The sequence below is a fragment of the Erithacus rubecula genome, assembly GCF_903797595.1.
Source record: "Erithacus rubecula genome assembly, chromosome: Z".
Taxonomy (NCBI): Eukaryota; Metazoa; Chordata; class Aves; order Passeriformes; family Muscicapidae; genus Erithacus; species Erithacus rubecula.
The window spans coordinates 6,495,823-6,512,594 of record NC_136661.1 but is presented as its reverse complement, the minus strand read 5'-3'; the positions used below and the strand labels follow the sequence as shown (position 1 = coordinate 6,512,594).

General features: G+C 48.2%; 2 protein-coding genes and 1 long non-coding RNA gene across 3 annotated transcripts in view; all 3 read left to right on the top strand.

Moving 5' to 3' along the window:
- SLC1A1 (solute carrier family 1 member 1) overlaps nt 1-6,489 on the top strand; it is a 49,588-nt gene extending 43,099 nt beyond the window's left edge. The window contains 3 exon segments of the mRNA XM_079330039.1: nt 380-574; nt 1,075-1,209; nt 4,350-6,489. Coding sequence (XP_079186165.1) covers nt 380-574; nt 1,075-1,209; nt 4,350-4,596 — 577 coding nt within the window. The 3' untranslated portion in view covers nt 4,597-6,489.
- Nucleotides 6,490-9,483: 2,994 nt separating this feature from the next.
- On the top strand, nt 9,484-15,759 carry LOC306814186 (uncharacterized protein). The gene is made up of 14 exons (XM_079330034.1): nt 9,484-10,387; nt 10,688-10,780; nt 10,989-11,093; nt 11,486-11,713; nt 11,834-11,925; nt 12,087-12,195; nt 12,357-12,539; nt 12,797-12,919; nt 13,122-13,184; nt 13,525-13,689; nt 13,849-13,967; nt 14,606-14,671; nt 14,965-15,066; nt 15,512-15,759. Exons 1-14 carry the CDS (start codon nt 10,079-10,081, stop codon nt 15,663-15,665), a joined length of 1,911 nt encoding a protein of 636 aa, XP_079186160.1. The 5' UTR covers nt 9,484-10,078; the 3' UTR covers nt 15,666-15,759.
- Nucleotides 15,760-15,790: 31 nt separating this feature from the next.
- Nucleotides 15,791-16,407, top strand: LOC306814209. Its single transcript, XR_013777112.1, has 2 exons — nt 15,791-15,866; nt 16,191-16,407. It is a non-coding gene; the product is annotated as an uncharacterized lncRNA (long non-coding RNA).
- Nucleotides 16,408-16,772: the final 365 nt, after the last annotated feature.

Below are 16,772 nucleotides of genomic sequence, written 5' to 3'. Positions count from 1 at the left end.
TCATTATTTGTTATACCCAAAGGGCACTACAGAGTGCCTTACACCAAATGAGAGTCTGCCTCTCCCAGGCAGAGACACTTCTTTGCCATTCAATTCATAAGCCACAGACTTGACAGCATTTAAGCTGTTGCATATTTTTTGTGACTACATATACTATGGCAATTTACCATGTAATTTTGAGAACAACTAACATTTAGCTATTTCTTCCAAAAATTAGAAGGCATAACAAAATTGCTTTGCTTCTTCATGGTGCAGCCTTCATTCCTGCCTTAGATCTCCATTTGAGTCATTAAGCAGATCATGCTCTGAGCAAAAGGAAACATAATTGAAATGGTGTGTCATTGTCTGCACTTACTTTGTGTGTTTCATTATGTGCCAGTTCAGCAACTTTGCCTGTCACCTTCCGCTGTGCAGAAGAAAAAAATTTGATTGACAAAAGAATTACGAGGTTCGTTCTTCCAGTTGGAGCTACCATCAACATGGATGGCACGGCTCTGTATGAAGCAGTAGCAGCCATATTTATTGCACAGCTGAATGACTTACAACTGGATATTGGCCAAATAATTACCATTAGGTAAGACTAAAGCCATCACATGCTTTCTGTGGGAAGTGATTCTTTTTTGTGAATGGTACCCCATGGGAAAGTCCGAACTATCATTCACAGCACAAGAAATAACAAACATTCTCACTTCTTAAACCAAGGCCTAACCAGTGTAACCTGATGAGGAGATAGGATGGGCCAGGATATGCAGCTGGTATACAGCACTGTTACAAAAATCGCCATTATTCTTCCCTGCAAATACTTGCAAACCTAACTCAACCTCTACCTTTGATCTGTCCAGTTTGCTTGCTAGACGTGTTGCCTGTTATTCTGGAGTGTAACCATAACACTACATCAGAACATGACTTGTCCTATAAGCTTGAGATCCAACTTTGAGTAAATATTATTCAAGAGGAAAACAAATATTTAGTTTCTTTTCTGGCAGTAAAATAAAACTATTTGTATCAGAAAACAGAGTTTCTGTTAGTAACATGTATTCTAAATGGCTTTTCTTGGTTTTATTTGGCATTTAGTGTCACAGCTACGGCAGCCAGCATCGGGGCTGCAGGCGTGCCCCAAGCCGGACTTGTCACCATGGTGATTGTGCTGAGTGCCATTGGCCTGCCTGCCGAAGATGTTACTCTGATCATTGCAGTTGACTGGCTTCTGTAAGTTTAGGGATCTCATATTTAATGATTTTTCCTTTGTCTTTTTTTGATGTTTGCATAAGTTGCCTGGAAATGTGTGAGTCTGAGAAAGAAAGCAATAAAAGCATTTAGGACTGTTGCAGAAAATGGAAAAAGATTATTCTTATGGCCAGGCTTGTTCAGAATTGAATGCAGTAATGGCTTTGATTGTGAGAGAAGTTTCACTGCATGGGATGGCAGTGAATAACCTCACATTCAGAGATGCTTTCTGCCTTACAGTAGTGGTCACAGCACTAATAAATCATGAGCGTTATCCTCAAGAGACAAATTTGACAGTACCAAGAAATGTCTAGAGTGTCTGAGATGCCACCACATTATGCTAAATACAGACATCATTCATGAAAACAAATGTATCCACAAGCTGCAAAGCACATAATATCCATACACTGGCAGTAGAGCACAACAGAGCAATGAACAGAGCAAAACTGACCCTGAATTCCACATGCACACGTATAAGAGGCTGTATATGTCTGTGCTGCTAGCTGTACTTTGCTGGGGCTGTTCTTCTCTGAGAGCATTAGCCAGCCCTCGATCAATAAGCACATGTAAATTTGGAGAGTGATCCTTATGCCTAATCCCAGCCACATAAGAGCACTTCAAAACCTCTCTGACCCATTCATCTGCTCTTTCTGGAGCGAAGCCTTTTCACCAGAAATCTTTTCTGTTCAAGTTACACCACTGTAACTACAGTTCAAGTACAGCAGTGTAACTGCTACTGTTGCAAAAGCCCAAAGAATCACAGAATGTATTCTGCAGCCTAGAAGGGCATCAATATTCAGTTTTGTTCCATGATACACAGGGAAACATTCGCAAGTTAAGACACACAAGTTAAGGAGTATAATTTTCCTTCTTTTTCCTCCTAAACTGTGTGAGCTTTAGTGATCAGCCCAAGGTCTTTTTCACCTGCAAGCTTGCATGGATGACATTTCACTGGTTTCAATCCACTGATTTTAATAATTTCATAATATTTGCATGTCTTCTTCTGGTTTATTTACACTCAAGATAAATCCCTTGCTGTTCCTCCTCTACCCCTTCCAATCATTTTCTTGAAGGATTTCTGGCAGCAACCTGTATCTTCCACAGATATATTTAATTTATTTGATTATATAACTCTGTTTTGCAAATAGAGAGAAATGTCAGTCTCCAGAAAATCAGAGCTGTTGTATGGATCCAATAATCAATTTAATTTATGTATAAGCATAATTTCTCCAAAGGAACCAGTTCCATCCACAAGTACATTCTCCCAGTTAGCTGTCTGCAACAGGGTCTAATAGGTCTAATGTTTGCTAATGTTTGCTATGCTCCACAGTCATTTTGTTTTTTACAGCTCTCTTCTATTCCTAGTGGGCATTTAATGTTTTTAAGTATAGTGCAGATGAGTACAAACCACTAGCTCAGAGCAGGTATCTAAAGTGTCTAAGAACAGAACAAATTTATATTGGTTCTTTTTCCCAAGTATTTTCCCAGCCTCCTGCTAATTGCAGTGCAGTCAGTTCCTGAGTTAGAGGTGATTTTTGTCTTCTTCTGTGGATGCCTCATTGCTTTGGGACCCGTATTTCCACAAGTCCCGTGGAGATGAATTCCACATCCTAATGATGTGTTGTGCAAAGACATAATTGAATTTTGTTTCATTTTCATCCCTAGTAATTTCATTTCATGCCCTCACTTATGGAAGTGAGAAAGAAAGAGAACAATACCCTATTTCTCAGAGCATTCCGGACTTTATGGATATGATCTTTACTTACTTTTTAATGTCCGTAACTTTTGTGAGTTTTAGGCACATGGAAGGTACTTGTTCCACCATGAAACATACAAATAATTCAAGAGGTTCCTTGTTCTAATTGAGGCATTTTTCAGACTAAGATGTGTTTTACTGTGTAAATTAAATTAAAGATTAATTTCGTATACCAAGGATCATAGCTAGTGCATTTTGCACCTCAGGAGATGGAATGAATATTTCCATGCCATGTAGATTATTAACACTTTTACCTTTTGTACGTATTGCCTAAAATGTATAATTTTGCAAACTATTTGCTAGTAGTGGCTCATTAACAGCCCACTAGTTAATTCTTGAGTAGTATTTCCACATGTTCAATAACAAATAGAAAAATTAATAGAATAGTACTATTATAACAGATGAGTTTCCAGTGCTGTTGATTTCCTCACTTGTCACACTGATCCTACTAGAATCTTTGCTGGTTTTTCTTCCTTTCCCTACCATATATTTTTGTTGCGCACAGAAAACTTTTTTTAGCACTGGAATTCAGCAGTTGTGGAAGTATTGAGAAATATGGTGAATATATCCACCTCAATGTCTCTGTACAGAAAGAGAATTTTTTTCTGCCACAGAGCCTTTTTAGTGATCTGTAACTGAAAAGAAAAACAGAGAAGCATGGCCTTCCACTGTCTACACTGTACTTCCATGTTAATTTTCCAAATTCATTGTGTTTCAAGGGTTTGTTGTTCCTCTTTCAAGTAGTAGCAGGTTTTTAAGGCCTTCATGTCACATTTCTGTCTGGAGACAAATCAGTAATGCAGGAGTATCATATTCCTTTAAGTGACTCATTTAGTACAAGTTTTTACTTCAACCTTTTAACAAGGAGAAGCTAGCAGAAGACAGGCCTTTCTCTTTTCCAGGTTTGGGTCAGGATACTGAAGATACTGGGCTAGGTGCTCTTCTGGCTGAGGACATGACTGTTAGAATTACAAAAGGCACAATGCAAACTCTGCTGCTGCACTGCACAGTCTATCATTACAAAGGCAACCAGCTGTGTAGCATACTTCAGGGGCCTGAGAGGTGATCCTTCCAACATTTTCTAAGGCATTGCCACAGCAGTGGAATTACTGCTCTAACAGACAAGTGACATGACTTGCAGTCGTGTCCTGTACAAAGTAGTTTCTCATGCAAATTACTCCAGGCTTCTTCAAATACGTGTGCGTAAAATTCTGTTTCTTGTTTTACAAGACTGTTTTCTTTTAATTTAATAATTACCCAAATCTGCACTGGGAAAAAAACAGCACTGAGCTAGAGTACCTTACTTTCACTAAAAGGATTTTCTCAACAACTGAATGATATGTCTCACAACATTTTTGTTCCATAGGGATCGGTTCAGAACAATGGTGAATGTCTTGGGAGATGCCTTTGGTACCGGAATAGTGGAGAAGCTCTCAAAAAAGGAGCTGGAGCAGATGGATGTCACCTCTGAAGTCGACATAGTCAATCCTTTTGCCTTGGAAACAGCAATACTTGATAATGATGAAAAACAGGCCAAGAGATCTTACATCAATGGAGGCTTTGCTATAGATAAATCTGACACCATATCCTTCACACAGACATCCCAGTTCTAAAGCCAGTGGCTTTCAGATAAAACAGGAGCACTAGGGGACATGGCCATATGCAATATCTCAAAAAGCTTAAAGGAAATTGAAAATTAATTACATCTCACTTACATTTGATTTGCCACACAGGCTCTGATTCTCCTTACGAGTTCTGCCCCTTCTCATCATCTCCTTCAACAGTTTGAACTCACCATTGTTTGTCCTTACTGATAGGTTGAAAAAAAAAATAGTTGTAAAATACTTCTTTTTTTTTTTATATATATATATACTATTCCTGAGGCTGAAATGCCTCTCTAGAATCAGCATGTTCATAAATGGGTCATTAGCTGGGACAGACAAATGTGTTTTACTCAGGAGTAGCACAGCATTTCACACATTGCCACATGACAAAGCACCTGTATGAAATCCCTTTTTACATCCTTGCCTTGTAAACAGGTTGCACAGTACTTGACAACTCCTATAACTTGATAATTTGCCAAAATGCTAATTTCTGCAGCTGAGGGGATACTACTTGCGTGATTCAGGAAAAAACAGACCAGACGGGCCTTGTAATAAGTACACTTTACTGTGAATAGGGTTTAGTGTTTCTTCAATTGTGAAATAATTAGTCACTGAAAGATGACCAGTATTTATGTAGCTAAGTTTCTTCATACCTTTCATGTCAGTGCCAGCTTCTGATATTGGACTTCAGTTGTGAAATAAATTGCTCTGAGCTAGCTCTTCTGGCATTTGAAGAGCTTTTGTAAAATGATACTTTACCTATTTAGGTCAACTTTGATGGCCTTCTTGTACATTTCCGCCAGAAACAGAAACAAGTCCATTTTATGTTGTCCACTTCTGATTTTAACAAAATATTAGTCAGCCCAAAAGTAATTAGAGGTCATGAAGACAAAAGTGCAGAGTGCAAATTCTAAATGTTTCTTCCAGATAGATATATATACTTATATCAAGAATATAGGAATTAGACCTTTCTCATAGAAAGAAGCCACTCTCACTAAACTCCTTACACAGACAGGTTGTTTTTTTGGCTCCTTGGTTTAGTTTGTCAATTGAACATGCAAGTTTATAGCTGCAACACCACTACAGTGCCAACCTGTCAGCTAAACTGTATCTTTATGAACCATTTCTGGACCTAGAAAATCATGTCCTCAGGTTGTCCTCATGTCCTACAGGCTTGCTGTAATATAAGAAGCACCAAGAACTTCCTCATTAAAAATCTCCATTTTCTATAACATTTTATACAAGATTTCCATGGTGCAAAAATCACTCTCTCAAGAGAGGAGTTGCTGTAACAATTTTTTTTCTGCCTTGCACATTGAGGTAGTTAGCCATTTTATATATAAATTAAACTGAAATTCATCTACAGTTATTTCTTTGTGAATAAGCTTATGGTAAGCATAAAGTCACATTCATATGCTAACAAAAAACCCTGTAAGTACCTGCAGTGTTATATACTCGATTCAATCCTACACTTTTGTATTTAAACAGAACAGAAAGTGTGCCAAAGAGAACTGATTAAGAAGAAAATATTTGCTGTAGATTTTGATAAATTGCACCTTAAATTAATGAGACATAATACTGTATTTAAATATAACATCATAAACTATATGAAAACATTAAGCTAAGTATTGGTAAATTTATACAATATAAGGAAATGTATAGATTGAGTACATCAATCTTTTACCTCTGCAGAAATGTTATGAGAGAGTCTTTATTTGTGCAGCTTTGCTTATGGGAGGAAAAAGCCTACCAGTTTCCATGACTAGCCTATAATCTATGCCTTGTCTTTAAATAGCTTTTTATGTCACCCTTTTATGATCACCTTATTATGTAGTCACCCTGTTAATGATGTACTGTGAACAGTGTTCCTAACATGTTATAAATAAATAATTTCCCTCTTTACTCTTATTTTAGCCTATCTTCTCCTTAAGAGCCTCTTTATTTATAACAAGAAAACCAAACCATAACAAATTCAGGATTTATGTTACTGTCTCTAGTGGATTAGCTGTAGTTTTGGCAAGAATTCCTCAAATAAAACAGATGCTTAAGAGCAGATGCTGAGATTGCAAGAAACCCCTCTAACTACAGATGATCTGGATTCGGAGTATGCTATTAGTAAATGCAGGATTAAGTGGGGGATTGTTTACCTATAGCTTATTTATCTGGATCAGATTTAACTGAGCAGGTGTTGATGGTATTGTTTTGGCATCCACTCACAACCAAGAGACCAAACTTCTTGCAGAAGATCCTCCTAACTCCAAGGATGCTTTTCTTGACATAGCATTGCAAGTATATGCCTCCTCCGTTCCTCCTTTCCTTAGACTCCTGGTCTGGAAGACTTGGAGAGTGATGAAGAATCCCTGTTAGAAAGACATCTGTAGATTTTGGCCCTTTACACCATGTTATGTTCTTGCAGGGGTTTGCAGGCTACAGAAGCTATCACAGGATTGGACTCTGCATTTTGAATAGTGTTTGTGACTTCAAGTATATTTGACCTGAAGGACTAGCTTACCCATACATCCATCCCTGCTGAAATACTTGGGGAGTTTTAGTTCACTCTAACTGAACAAAGAAAGCACTTGTACATTAACATACATAGGTCTGTGAACACGCACAGGTCAGCTATATCAGCTCCACAAAATCTAAAATTGCACGAAAACCATCATGACACATGCAATTCGCTTGTTCTTTAACATTCCTTGATACAAACAGAAACTGACCAGTGGTGCATGGGCAGGGAGGAGGCAGCCAGTGGATTCCCATGCTGGGTGTCCTGGTTTGAAGGACAAGTGTCTGCCAGTAAAGGCAGAAGTTTTCCCTTGAAATAGAGACTTTAGTTCCACTCCCCTCAAGTATTATAATTGTTTGAATTAAGAACTCTGAGGCAGAGATAAGGGGGTGGGAATAACAGATCTTTTACTAATATATCTAACTGTACAAGCAGAAAACAACAGCAGTTGTTAAAATTGCTAACAGAACAAAATAGATAACTTGGTTCCAGTCCCTTCTTTATCTGCAGACATGCTCTCTCTGTGCTCGGTCCCAGTCCTGCAGCTGGAACAAAAGCCGGAGCTGCCAAAAGGCAGGCGGGAGCGCAGGCAGGAGGGGGCGGCAGTGGCCACGCCGGTCTCGGTGGGAACGGGCAGCAGCGGCGGCTCCTCGCTCACCGTGTGTGTCCGGGTGATCAGCTGTGTCCGCAGAGGCAGGAGCTGGAACGGGGCAGATGCAGGACAGGTGATCACAGAGGGTCTGGCTCTCCTGTGTTCCACAGCGGGGGCTGCAGATGGGGTGTCCTGCTCCGAGCTCACCGGAAACACGAGTCCCCTCCAGAAGCACGACAGGTCCCTCTGGGAGCCGCTGCCACCGACCCCTTTGTCTGGATTTATCAGAGACCCTGGGTGTAGCCCGGCCAGCTCCATTGGCATGATAATGGGAAAAATTCTTTAAATTGACACAGTAATAGAAAAACACTCAACCCCCCAATGCTGGGATACCACAGGACCTGTGCCCTCATCCTGCCATGACCACACAAATCCCTTCTGCACCACATGCCCCTCACAGGGTCAAGGTCCTCAAGGTGGCTGGTGACCCATGTGACCTGCCCCAGACCCATACGGACCCTTAGCCCCATCTCAGGGTGCTGCTCCTAGCTGGAGACCTTCAGTGGAGATGAGGACTTCCTGGGGACAAAGACCTCTGGGTGCTGTGTAGAATCCTATGGGGTCAGGGACCTTCAGACTCTCAGCGGACCTGCTGCTGAGGGTCATGGTAGGTGACATCCCCACACTGAGGTGGCCCTGTTCCCCAGCTCCAGGACCCTCTATTCCTCCCCTGCTGTATCAGGGTCAGGACCAGGGTGTTAGAGTCTCTCACAGATTTCTCATCAGAGAAGAGGTGATTTATTTAAAATTTGAGCTGTAAATCCTGGTTACATCAAAGCAGATCCCTTCCCACTGTGTGTCACCACTGGCACAGGAACCAGTGGGAGCTCTGGGACTGAATGTACAGGAAGCACTAGGATGGGGGAGCTGGGCTGGCTGTGCTTCATGAGGCATGCTTGCTGGCAGCCTGGGAGGGCATTCTCATTGCATGTTGTCAGTGGGCACTGGTAGCACTAAGATGGGCTATACTGGGAGTCCTACTGTAGGAGTACTAGCAATGCTGGGCTGAGGGGACCATTGGGCCATACTGGAATGGGAGGCACTGGGAGCAACAGGAGCAGTGGGGGAGTTTGGGGGCTGGATTTGCTAGGGCAGGCATTTTTGTGGGGAGTATTTGGGGTCTGTGGTGGATGTATGTGGGCCATGGACTGTTTTTGGGGACTATTTTGGGGGTTTAAGGGTCACAGGGCAAAGGCTGCCCCACAGAGTGACTGCCCCTTCCATGTCTGAGCTGTGGAGGTGAAGGAGTGCCCTCAGGATGACAGCAGCTCTAGGGGCACCCACTACACCAAGCAGAAGGTGATGGGGAAAGCCCCACCACTGCCCCCCAGCTGCCTCCCTTCACAACTCCCAAATGATGCCTGGGTCCTCTCCTGGTTGTGAGGGGACCGCCTGGATGCCAGTGCTCCACTTCTGGCCTTAGAGGGAATCCCAGACACGTGGATCTCCTCCTGGCTGTGGGGGGATCATCCAGACATCTGCATCCCATCCTGGTCCTGGGGGGGCATCTGGAGGCCTTCTGGATGTCTGGGTCCCCTCAGGGAGCGCACACCAATATCTGGATCTCTTTGGGGAGCTGCCAGATACATGTTCTCTCCTGGTTGTGGTGGGCACCCCGAACACCTGGAGGTTTTGTGTTTTGGGGTGCCACCTTGTCCTCTGTCTCTGAGAGCCCACAGGGGAGCAGGTGTGGACAACGCCAGTTCTCTTTGCTGTTAGCACATCCTGGGTATTTCCAGGATTTTGGAGCTGTCCAGAGCGTCCCTAACTCAGGCCCATGTGTCCATGTGTGTGTGTGTCCAGGCCTGCCACTGCAGCCACTTGAGTGCCAGCATGACCCCTGCTCAGCCCCACGGCTGGAAGCACCATGGCAGCGGTATCGCTGCCCTCAACTGTGCTGAACCCGGGCAGAGGGGGTTGGGGTACCCCCAATGCCGTCCCCCCCAGCCCAAGGAGAGGATGAAGATCAAGGACAGCAAGGGAATTCTGGGGTTCCTGTTCCCCCAATCCCAGGTGGGGTAGGTGAAGAACAAGGGGGCCATCAGGGCGGACCCCTTCAGCCAGGGGTCGCTGGCCCACCACAGCCACAGACACGCACTGGGTGATCTGTAAGAAATCCCTTCTGACCCGGCCTCTTCCACAGCTCCACAACAACCGGCTGCCTGGGCCAGGCGTCACCTGGCAACAAGAGACACCACAAACACAGGCATGTGTGACTGGGGCTCAGGAAGGCAGAGAAACAGGAGGAAGGAGGCTGCTGGCTGCCCGCATTCCTAGCCGCGGCTTCCTTCTGAGCACCAAGTGCTTTGTCTACGGGCAGGGCGGCAGCCATGGCCTCGGTCAGCCTGTTGGAGCTGCTGGATGACGCCATCGGGACACCCGAGGTCAATGTCAATTTAGAGGCGCTCCGCAGACTGCTGAGGATCATGCTGGACCACCTGAGCCTGCTGGGCCTGCAGGACATGGTGCCGCAGGAGGAGGAAGGCAGGACCGGCACCGAGGCTGGGCCACGGGACTCAGGGCAGCTGCCTGGGAAGGTCGAGCTGCAGGAGACCAGCGGCAGCCCTCCTGTGGCTGCCGACATGGCACAGATGGAGAAGATTGAAAAGAGTGAAGACAAAGAGAGTGGCATCTCCCAGGTACAGGCTTTTCCCACCCCCTGGGTGCTTCCCCGAAGATGCCCCTACCCGCTCCCCGGGGTCTGTGCCACGGTTTGGTTGAAGCACAAGCTCCAAGCAGTATGTTGACTTTTATTGTAGGAAAGGGAGGAGATTTGTAGAGAAAATCTGGGACAGAAACACTGCTCTTGGTGCTTTGGGTCCTTCCCACGTTGGACTTTTCCTGCAGACCCAGGGTGTGCCACAGGCTCCCCAGGACAGGTGTGGGAGTCTCTGGGGATCTGCTTGCCCAGGCTCACCCTGGCCACTCGTCTCTCCTAGGTCACAGCTCTCTCCCAGGAGATGGCTGAGACTAAGGCCATGCAGTCCAGCATGGGGGAGGAAATTAAGAGGATCAAGAAGGCACTCGGCCAGGTGAGCTGCCACCTTCAGCATGTTGCGAGTCTGAAGCCTCTCTGTGCACTGAGGTTCAGCTGCATCCGGCCATGCCAGATGAATGGAGAGTGCTACCCCCAGGGCCCAGCTATCTGGCTGTGCCCCACAGACCATGCGCAGGCAAAGGTCCTGCAGGTCCCCAGGGACCCTCCCATGAGGTTCATCCCTCCCCACTCCCCTCTCCTAGACCACGGATCTCTGCAAGGATCTCCATAAGGAGATCAGTGAGATGAAGGCCACACAGTCCCGCATGGGAGAAGATATCCGGATGATCCAGGAAACACTTAGCCAGGTGAGCTGCTGCCTTTGGGATGGAATTGGGCCCTCCCTGCCTCTCAAGACTGCCACCCCTGCCCTGTGACCGTGGGCCAGTGTGAAGGGCACTGAAAGGGAAGAGTAGGAAGGGTGTCCTGTGAGGGAAGCATGGGAACTCAGCCTTGCCCACTAGGAGGCTCCCACCTCTGCCTGCAGATCAACCTGGTAGTAGAGGTCAATGTCTGCCTCAGCCAAAGGGATACTGAGGCACTTTGAACTAAACAGCCCTGAAAAAAGGTAACATGGGTGCCGGAAAGGAAAGAAGGTAAAGATCTACCAGTGCATAGCAGCCACAAAACACCAAGGGCCCAAGCTCAGTATGGATGCTTCTCGGTCCTGACTACAGTCCCTCTTCTCACCCCACTGCAGGGGAACCTCCAGGATGCTGCGAGCCAGCCACTGGTCCTCCACGACCAGCCCACCCCTGAGATGCAGACAGGGACCCCCAGTGCACAAAGTGGCACCACTGGTTCCAAAGAAGGCCATGAAGCTATGGAGACAGCTATGGAGAGCATCATCAGAGACCTATCTGAGCTCCAGGGCCAGATGTCTTCCCTGCAGAGCCTGACCACAGACCTGCAGGGTGAGAAGGAAAAGGTAAGACCGTAGCAGTTCCTAAGGGGGCTGCAAGGATGCCAGCGGGAGTTGGCAGGGAGGAGGCAGGCAAAGGAGAGTATGGGATCCATGCCCTGATTCTGCCACTACCACCCCTCCCAGATCAGACAACTGGAGGATGCCCTTGGAAAGCTGGATATGACTGTAGCCAAGAGCCAAGTGGATGGCACCAACCAGATCCCCCTACAGCTGGAGTAAGAGGATGGGGAGAGTATTTTGTAACCTATGGGGCAGCAAGGGAGCTGGGAGAGATGGGGGGTGGCAGTCCAGGAGCATCATATTTGGGGAGGACGGCTCACCTCCTGAGTGGCCTTATGCAGGCTCAGCCTGCCTGTGCCCTCGTCTTGTTGGCTAGGTCTGCACTGCAGGAGATTAGGGAGGAGCAGAAGGAGCTGAAAGAGGAGCAGAACATTACCAAGACCACACTGAAGCAGCTGGTCACAGCTGACCAGTTTCAGGAGAAGGTGAGGTTGGGGGCAGCACTCCAACTATTGTCCTGAATGGCAGGGTGCTTCTTGTGGGGTTTCTGGCCACATTCCCTGTCTGATCAGAGCCATCTGGGCACTGGGTTCTGCTGGCTGCATCCACTGTATCTCAAAATCAATTCCATCTCCCCTTTCTGCAGCTGAATGAGCTGAGGGCAGTGACGGAGAGTACGGGGCAGCAGCAGAAAGAGCCAGAGCTATCTGACCACAGCTCGAATATTAAGCTTTTGAGAAAGCTCCTACACCGCTGTGAAAGGCTCCAGGAGCAGGTGGACTCCCTGGTGCCCCAGCAGGTGCTGAAGTCACTGCCAGAGAAGACCCAGGTGGGTACCTGACAACATGGCAGGGACTTGGAAGGCTGTGTCAGGACCCTCTGTCTGGTTGCACTAACCGTAATGTAGAGCAGCACCCCCCAGTTTGATTTGGATGAGTTGGCAGTATGGCAGGAAATTAAAGCCTTGATACAAATGTCCAGCTGGCACTGAAGGCTCGCGGCTGATGGCCGAGTAACCCAGACCTCTCCATGAGGGCAGCCAGACACCCCTTGCATGACACTATCTTGTCTTTCTCTCTGGAGCAGGATGAGGAGTTGCTAAAGAGCATCCAGGCCACCATTATGCGAGTGGAAGGGGACTGTGAGCAGCTCAGCTATGTCACGGGGAGCCTCCGAGATGACCATCACCAGCATCAGAAAGATATTGAGGTTGGTGGCTGGACTCCCAGAGAGTCAGAGTATCCCCCAGGCACACTGAGGCTGGAGACTGCCAGAGGTCAGATCCCCTGCCCACATACTCACAGTCCTCTGTTAGTTCAAATGGCCTTTCCCAAAGAACAGGGAGTATTGGCTGGCCAGAACACAGCTCTGACCCTGCTGTGGTGTCATGCAATGGTTTCTGTATTGGAAGGCTCTGTTCCGGTCCCTGGAGGGTCTTGAGAAGAAAGCAGACAAGGAGGACCTGCTGCTGCTGGTATGGTCTTGAGAGTCCATCTTCAGCCTAAGGGATCTTGGGGATGTTGGGCAGGGTGACAAATGTCCTTTGGGTGCTCCGTGGCAAAACTGGCCCGAATGTGGAAGAGGGAGGATGTATGTACTTCCAGACTGGCTGCAGATCCCTTGCCAGGTCCCTCTGTCTCCCTGTTTAAGTCCCTTTGCCCCCATGAGGGTGATGGGGTAAGCAGGCCACACAGCCCTGAAAAGGGCATGATGGCCCCACAGGAATGCTTCTGCATCTGTCCCCAAGGTGTGCTGGCCCTACCTCTTGTACTCTGCCCTGTCCCCACTGCTCTCCTGCCTTTCGTCCCTGCTAGAAATTGGACAAAGCTGCCCTGGGCAGCAAAGTTAGTTGCACCCATTTTGATGAGAGCATGGAGCGTCTGGAGGAGAAGATACATGACTTGCTGAGACGGGTGTTGGGCCAGGAGCAGCGGTGGAAAGAGGCCCAGCAGTGGTTCAGTGATGCCCTGGACTCCAAGGTGAGGGGTGTCTTATCCTTATGGTACAAAACTGGCTCCTCGGGGGCTTCACAGCCTGAGGCAGAATCCCTCTGAGGTTTCCCGCTCTGCTGGCTTTTCCCTGGGGACTACTATGTTCCATCTTGAAGCAGCTGGTTAAGGGTGTGCATCTGTTCACAGCTGGATCGCCTAGAGCTTGGGCCTTTCCAGAAGCAACTGGAGGATACCTGGGCAAGAATCATCAAGAATCTCAAGGATGAGTTGTCAGTAAAGATTGATCACGCAGCTGGAATTAAGCAGTGAGTGCAATGGGATGGTATTGGCTTTGGCAACAGCACTGGCCTTTTTCCTTCCTGTATGGTACCCTGGCATGGGAACAATATAGCAAACAAACAGCAGGGACACTGATAAAGCACCTTCTTCACCCATCAGTGTCAGATTCCCATCAAAGGAGGCACAAGAATGGGCATCTACAGAAAGGAACTGTCCAAACCAGAACTGGGGTGTGGGCGCAAAGGTTCAAGGATGGAGGACAGGGGGTTGTTCCCCTGGGCAGGAGTGCAACACATGGTGCCACAGGCCTCACTTATGACCTGCCCTCCTTGTCAAGGTGCAGGGGAGTTGTGAGCACTGACAAGGTTATGACACCAGGGAAGGGTTGGTTTGGATGGCAGTGTAGGTGCTGCACCGTCCCACCTTCCCCTTCCCCCCTGCCTGCTCTGGGCACAGCCACAGTTCATCAGTGCCAGTGCTGCCAAGGCAAGCTTTCTCCTTGTCCCCTTGGGTGGGAGAAAAACCAGCCTCAAAGTGCCACAGTTTCCCCTGGAAACATTGAGCCTCCCTGCAGCGGCATGCCTGGCTCCTGTTGCTGCCTTTGAGCTTCTGGCTGAGTGCACTGCAGCCCTGTCAGGAGCTCACCCAGCCCTTTCTCCCTTAGGCAGATGCTGGTCCCTTACAAGTGCCTGTCCTGTGACCGGTGCCTCAACATACAGGTGCCTGGCCCGTGAGTAGCACCTGGCGCTGGGATATTGGGGGGCTGTGTGGGTGGGACAGGGAATGTGTGCTGGTGATGCCCTGCTATCTTAGAGCATTTGCCCAGAGTGTCTGAATCTGCTGAGCCCCCTCTGAAGCCATGTCTTTCAGATGTGGAGTGGGAACTTCTCCAGGAACACTTCACTGAGGGTAGCAGGCAGAGGGATGCTGTGGGGTACATGCCTATGTGTTTTGGTGCTCTGCCCCAAGCTGGGGTGGCTTGTTTGTCCCTAGTCACCCACCCATGGCTTCTGCCCTCCCCAGGCACATTGACACACTGCCACTCTTGCCATCGCTGGCTAGCGGCTACCCTGCACACCCCTCTACCATCATCATGGAGGAGCAAGCACAACAGTACAGTCAAAGGTAGGGGACATGGGGACACATCACTGGCCTCTGGGATGCTGGATAGTCTTGCCTTGGCAAGGGAGATCTCTTCCCTGAATGGGGACAGAGGGGGCCAGGAAGGCTGGGTAGGTCAGGGGAGCAGAGGGGGCCACAGAGGGCCAGCTGTACTTGCCCCAGATCTCTGGGCTTTTAAAGCCCCTGCTGCACTGCTCCATCATGCCCTAGGGTCAGTGGCACTGAAGTCACATGTTGTCAGTTTTATCTGATCTTAGATAAGCCCCCCCAGGCTTGGTGGGGATTTAGCAGAGTGGAATAGGCATGGGTTTCCTGCAGCAGTTGTAGAGGAGTTATCAGGGACATGTGTCAGTAGGGAGCACCCTCTGCCCCCCTCCCTGGCACAGTGGGATGAATCCCAAGGTACCACAGTGATGGACAGTGAGCGTCCTCATGCCCCATCCCTCAGGAAGCTGGTCAACAGCAAGTTCCCCAAGTCACAGAGCTACAGGGGACAGGACACGCTCAGTGCACAGCTCAAGGATGTCCTACACCTCTCCAAAAAGGTAAGAATGGTGAAGGGAAGAACGTCAGAGAGGAACAGACTGGGAGAGAGATGCTGAGCATCTGGAGGCCACCCTGCCTCAGTTTCCTCAGGGAGAGATGGGCAGGGTTGCCTGGGGATGCTGAATTGGGCCCCACATTGCAGCCAGCCATTTTCTCTCCTTCCCAGCCTGGCATGACTGAACTGGGCATAGATGACCACATGGATCAGGGCAAGGACCACAGGCCTGAGGTGGCAAAGAGAGCACAGGATAAGCTGGGTATGGCCTGTCAGGACACCAGTGGTGGGGGGAGAGAGCATCAGCTATTTGCTGGTGATGGGTGAGCAGGGCTCTCTCTGCAGACCTGGGCAGGTGCAGGGAGGATCTGATGTCTGGGGAGTCTGAGGGGGGGTGGAAGCAGGATGGAGAGGGGTGGCTGGCAGATGGGACAACTGGTCCTTGGGTGTGATCAAGATGGAGTGTAGTGTGGAGATGGCCATGGCCAGTGTGGGAAAATAGCCCATATATTGGGCCAGTACTCTGTCTCTGAGGATCTCTGGCCATGCTTTAGGCTTCAGGCTTACCTCTGTCCTTCGCCCCCAGGCCCCACCACCATACTAAAGCACCAGCCAGCCTCAGGCCTCAATCGCTGATCCTGGGCACTGCAGCATTTTCTGCAAATCTAGTCCCCTGCAGCCAAGCAGCTGGCTGGGACTGGATGCTCAGAGCTCTGCATGAAGAAAAGACTGGGACAGCTGCCCAAAAGGATTTCTTTTCAGCTTAATAAAAAAATTGTAACCTACTGTGTTTGAGATATTCTTAGCAAGACTGATTTCAAAACTAACCCCCAATTTCAGAGCTGCCACCCTAAAGCTGAACAGGTGCCACAGGGTATGGTGAAGTTTTAGTAGGGACAGTAGCAAGAGAGCTTGGGGTGAGGTCCCAGACTGGGACATGTGGATATACAGGGGTTGTCCCTGAGCGAGGTGGAGGGGCTGGGGTTGCCCCTAACCCATGGGCTGTGGAGGTGCAAGAGGGGTTGTCCCCCACCCATACTGCTGATGCCCCTGAACTGGACTTTGGTGAGACTGCAGCAGCACCACACATCTTGGGGGTAACTCAAGGTGAGCCCAAGTCACACTGCTCCCACTCCCACATCAGGCTCAGGGCAGGGTTTAGTATCAT

Bases quoted from the DNA above. Each gene is read 5' to 3' on its own strand.
- LOC306814186 (XM_079330034.1), top strand. From the start codon at position 10,079: ATGGCCTCGGTCAGCCTGTTGGAGCTGCTGGATGACGCCATCGGGACA. The intron at 10,781-10,988 runs GTGAGCTGCCAC...CCCCTCTCCTAG, and splicing joins TCAAGAAGGCACTCGGCCAG to ACCACGGATCTCTGCAAGGA. The intron at 12,540-12,796 runs GTGGGTACCTGA...TCTCTGGAGCAG, and splicing joins CACTGCCAGAGAAGACCCAG to GATGAGGAGTTGCTAAAGAG.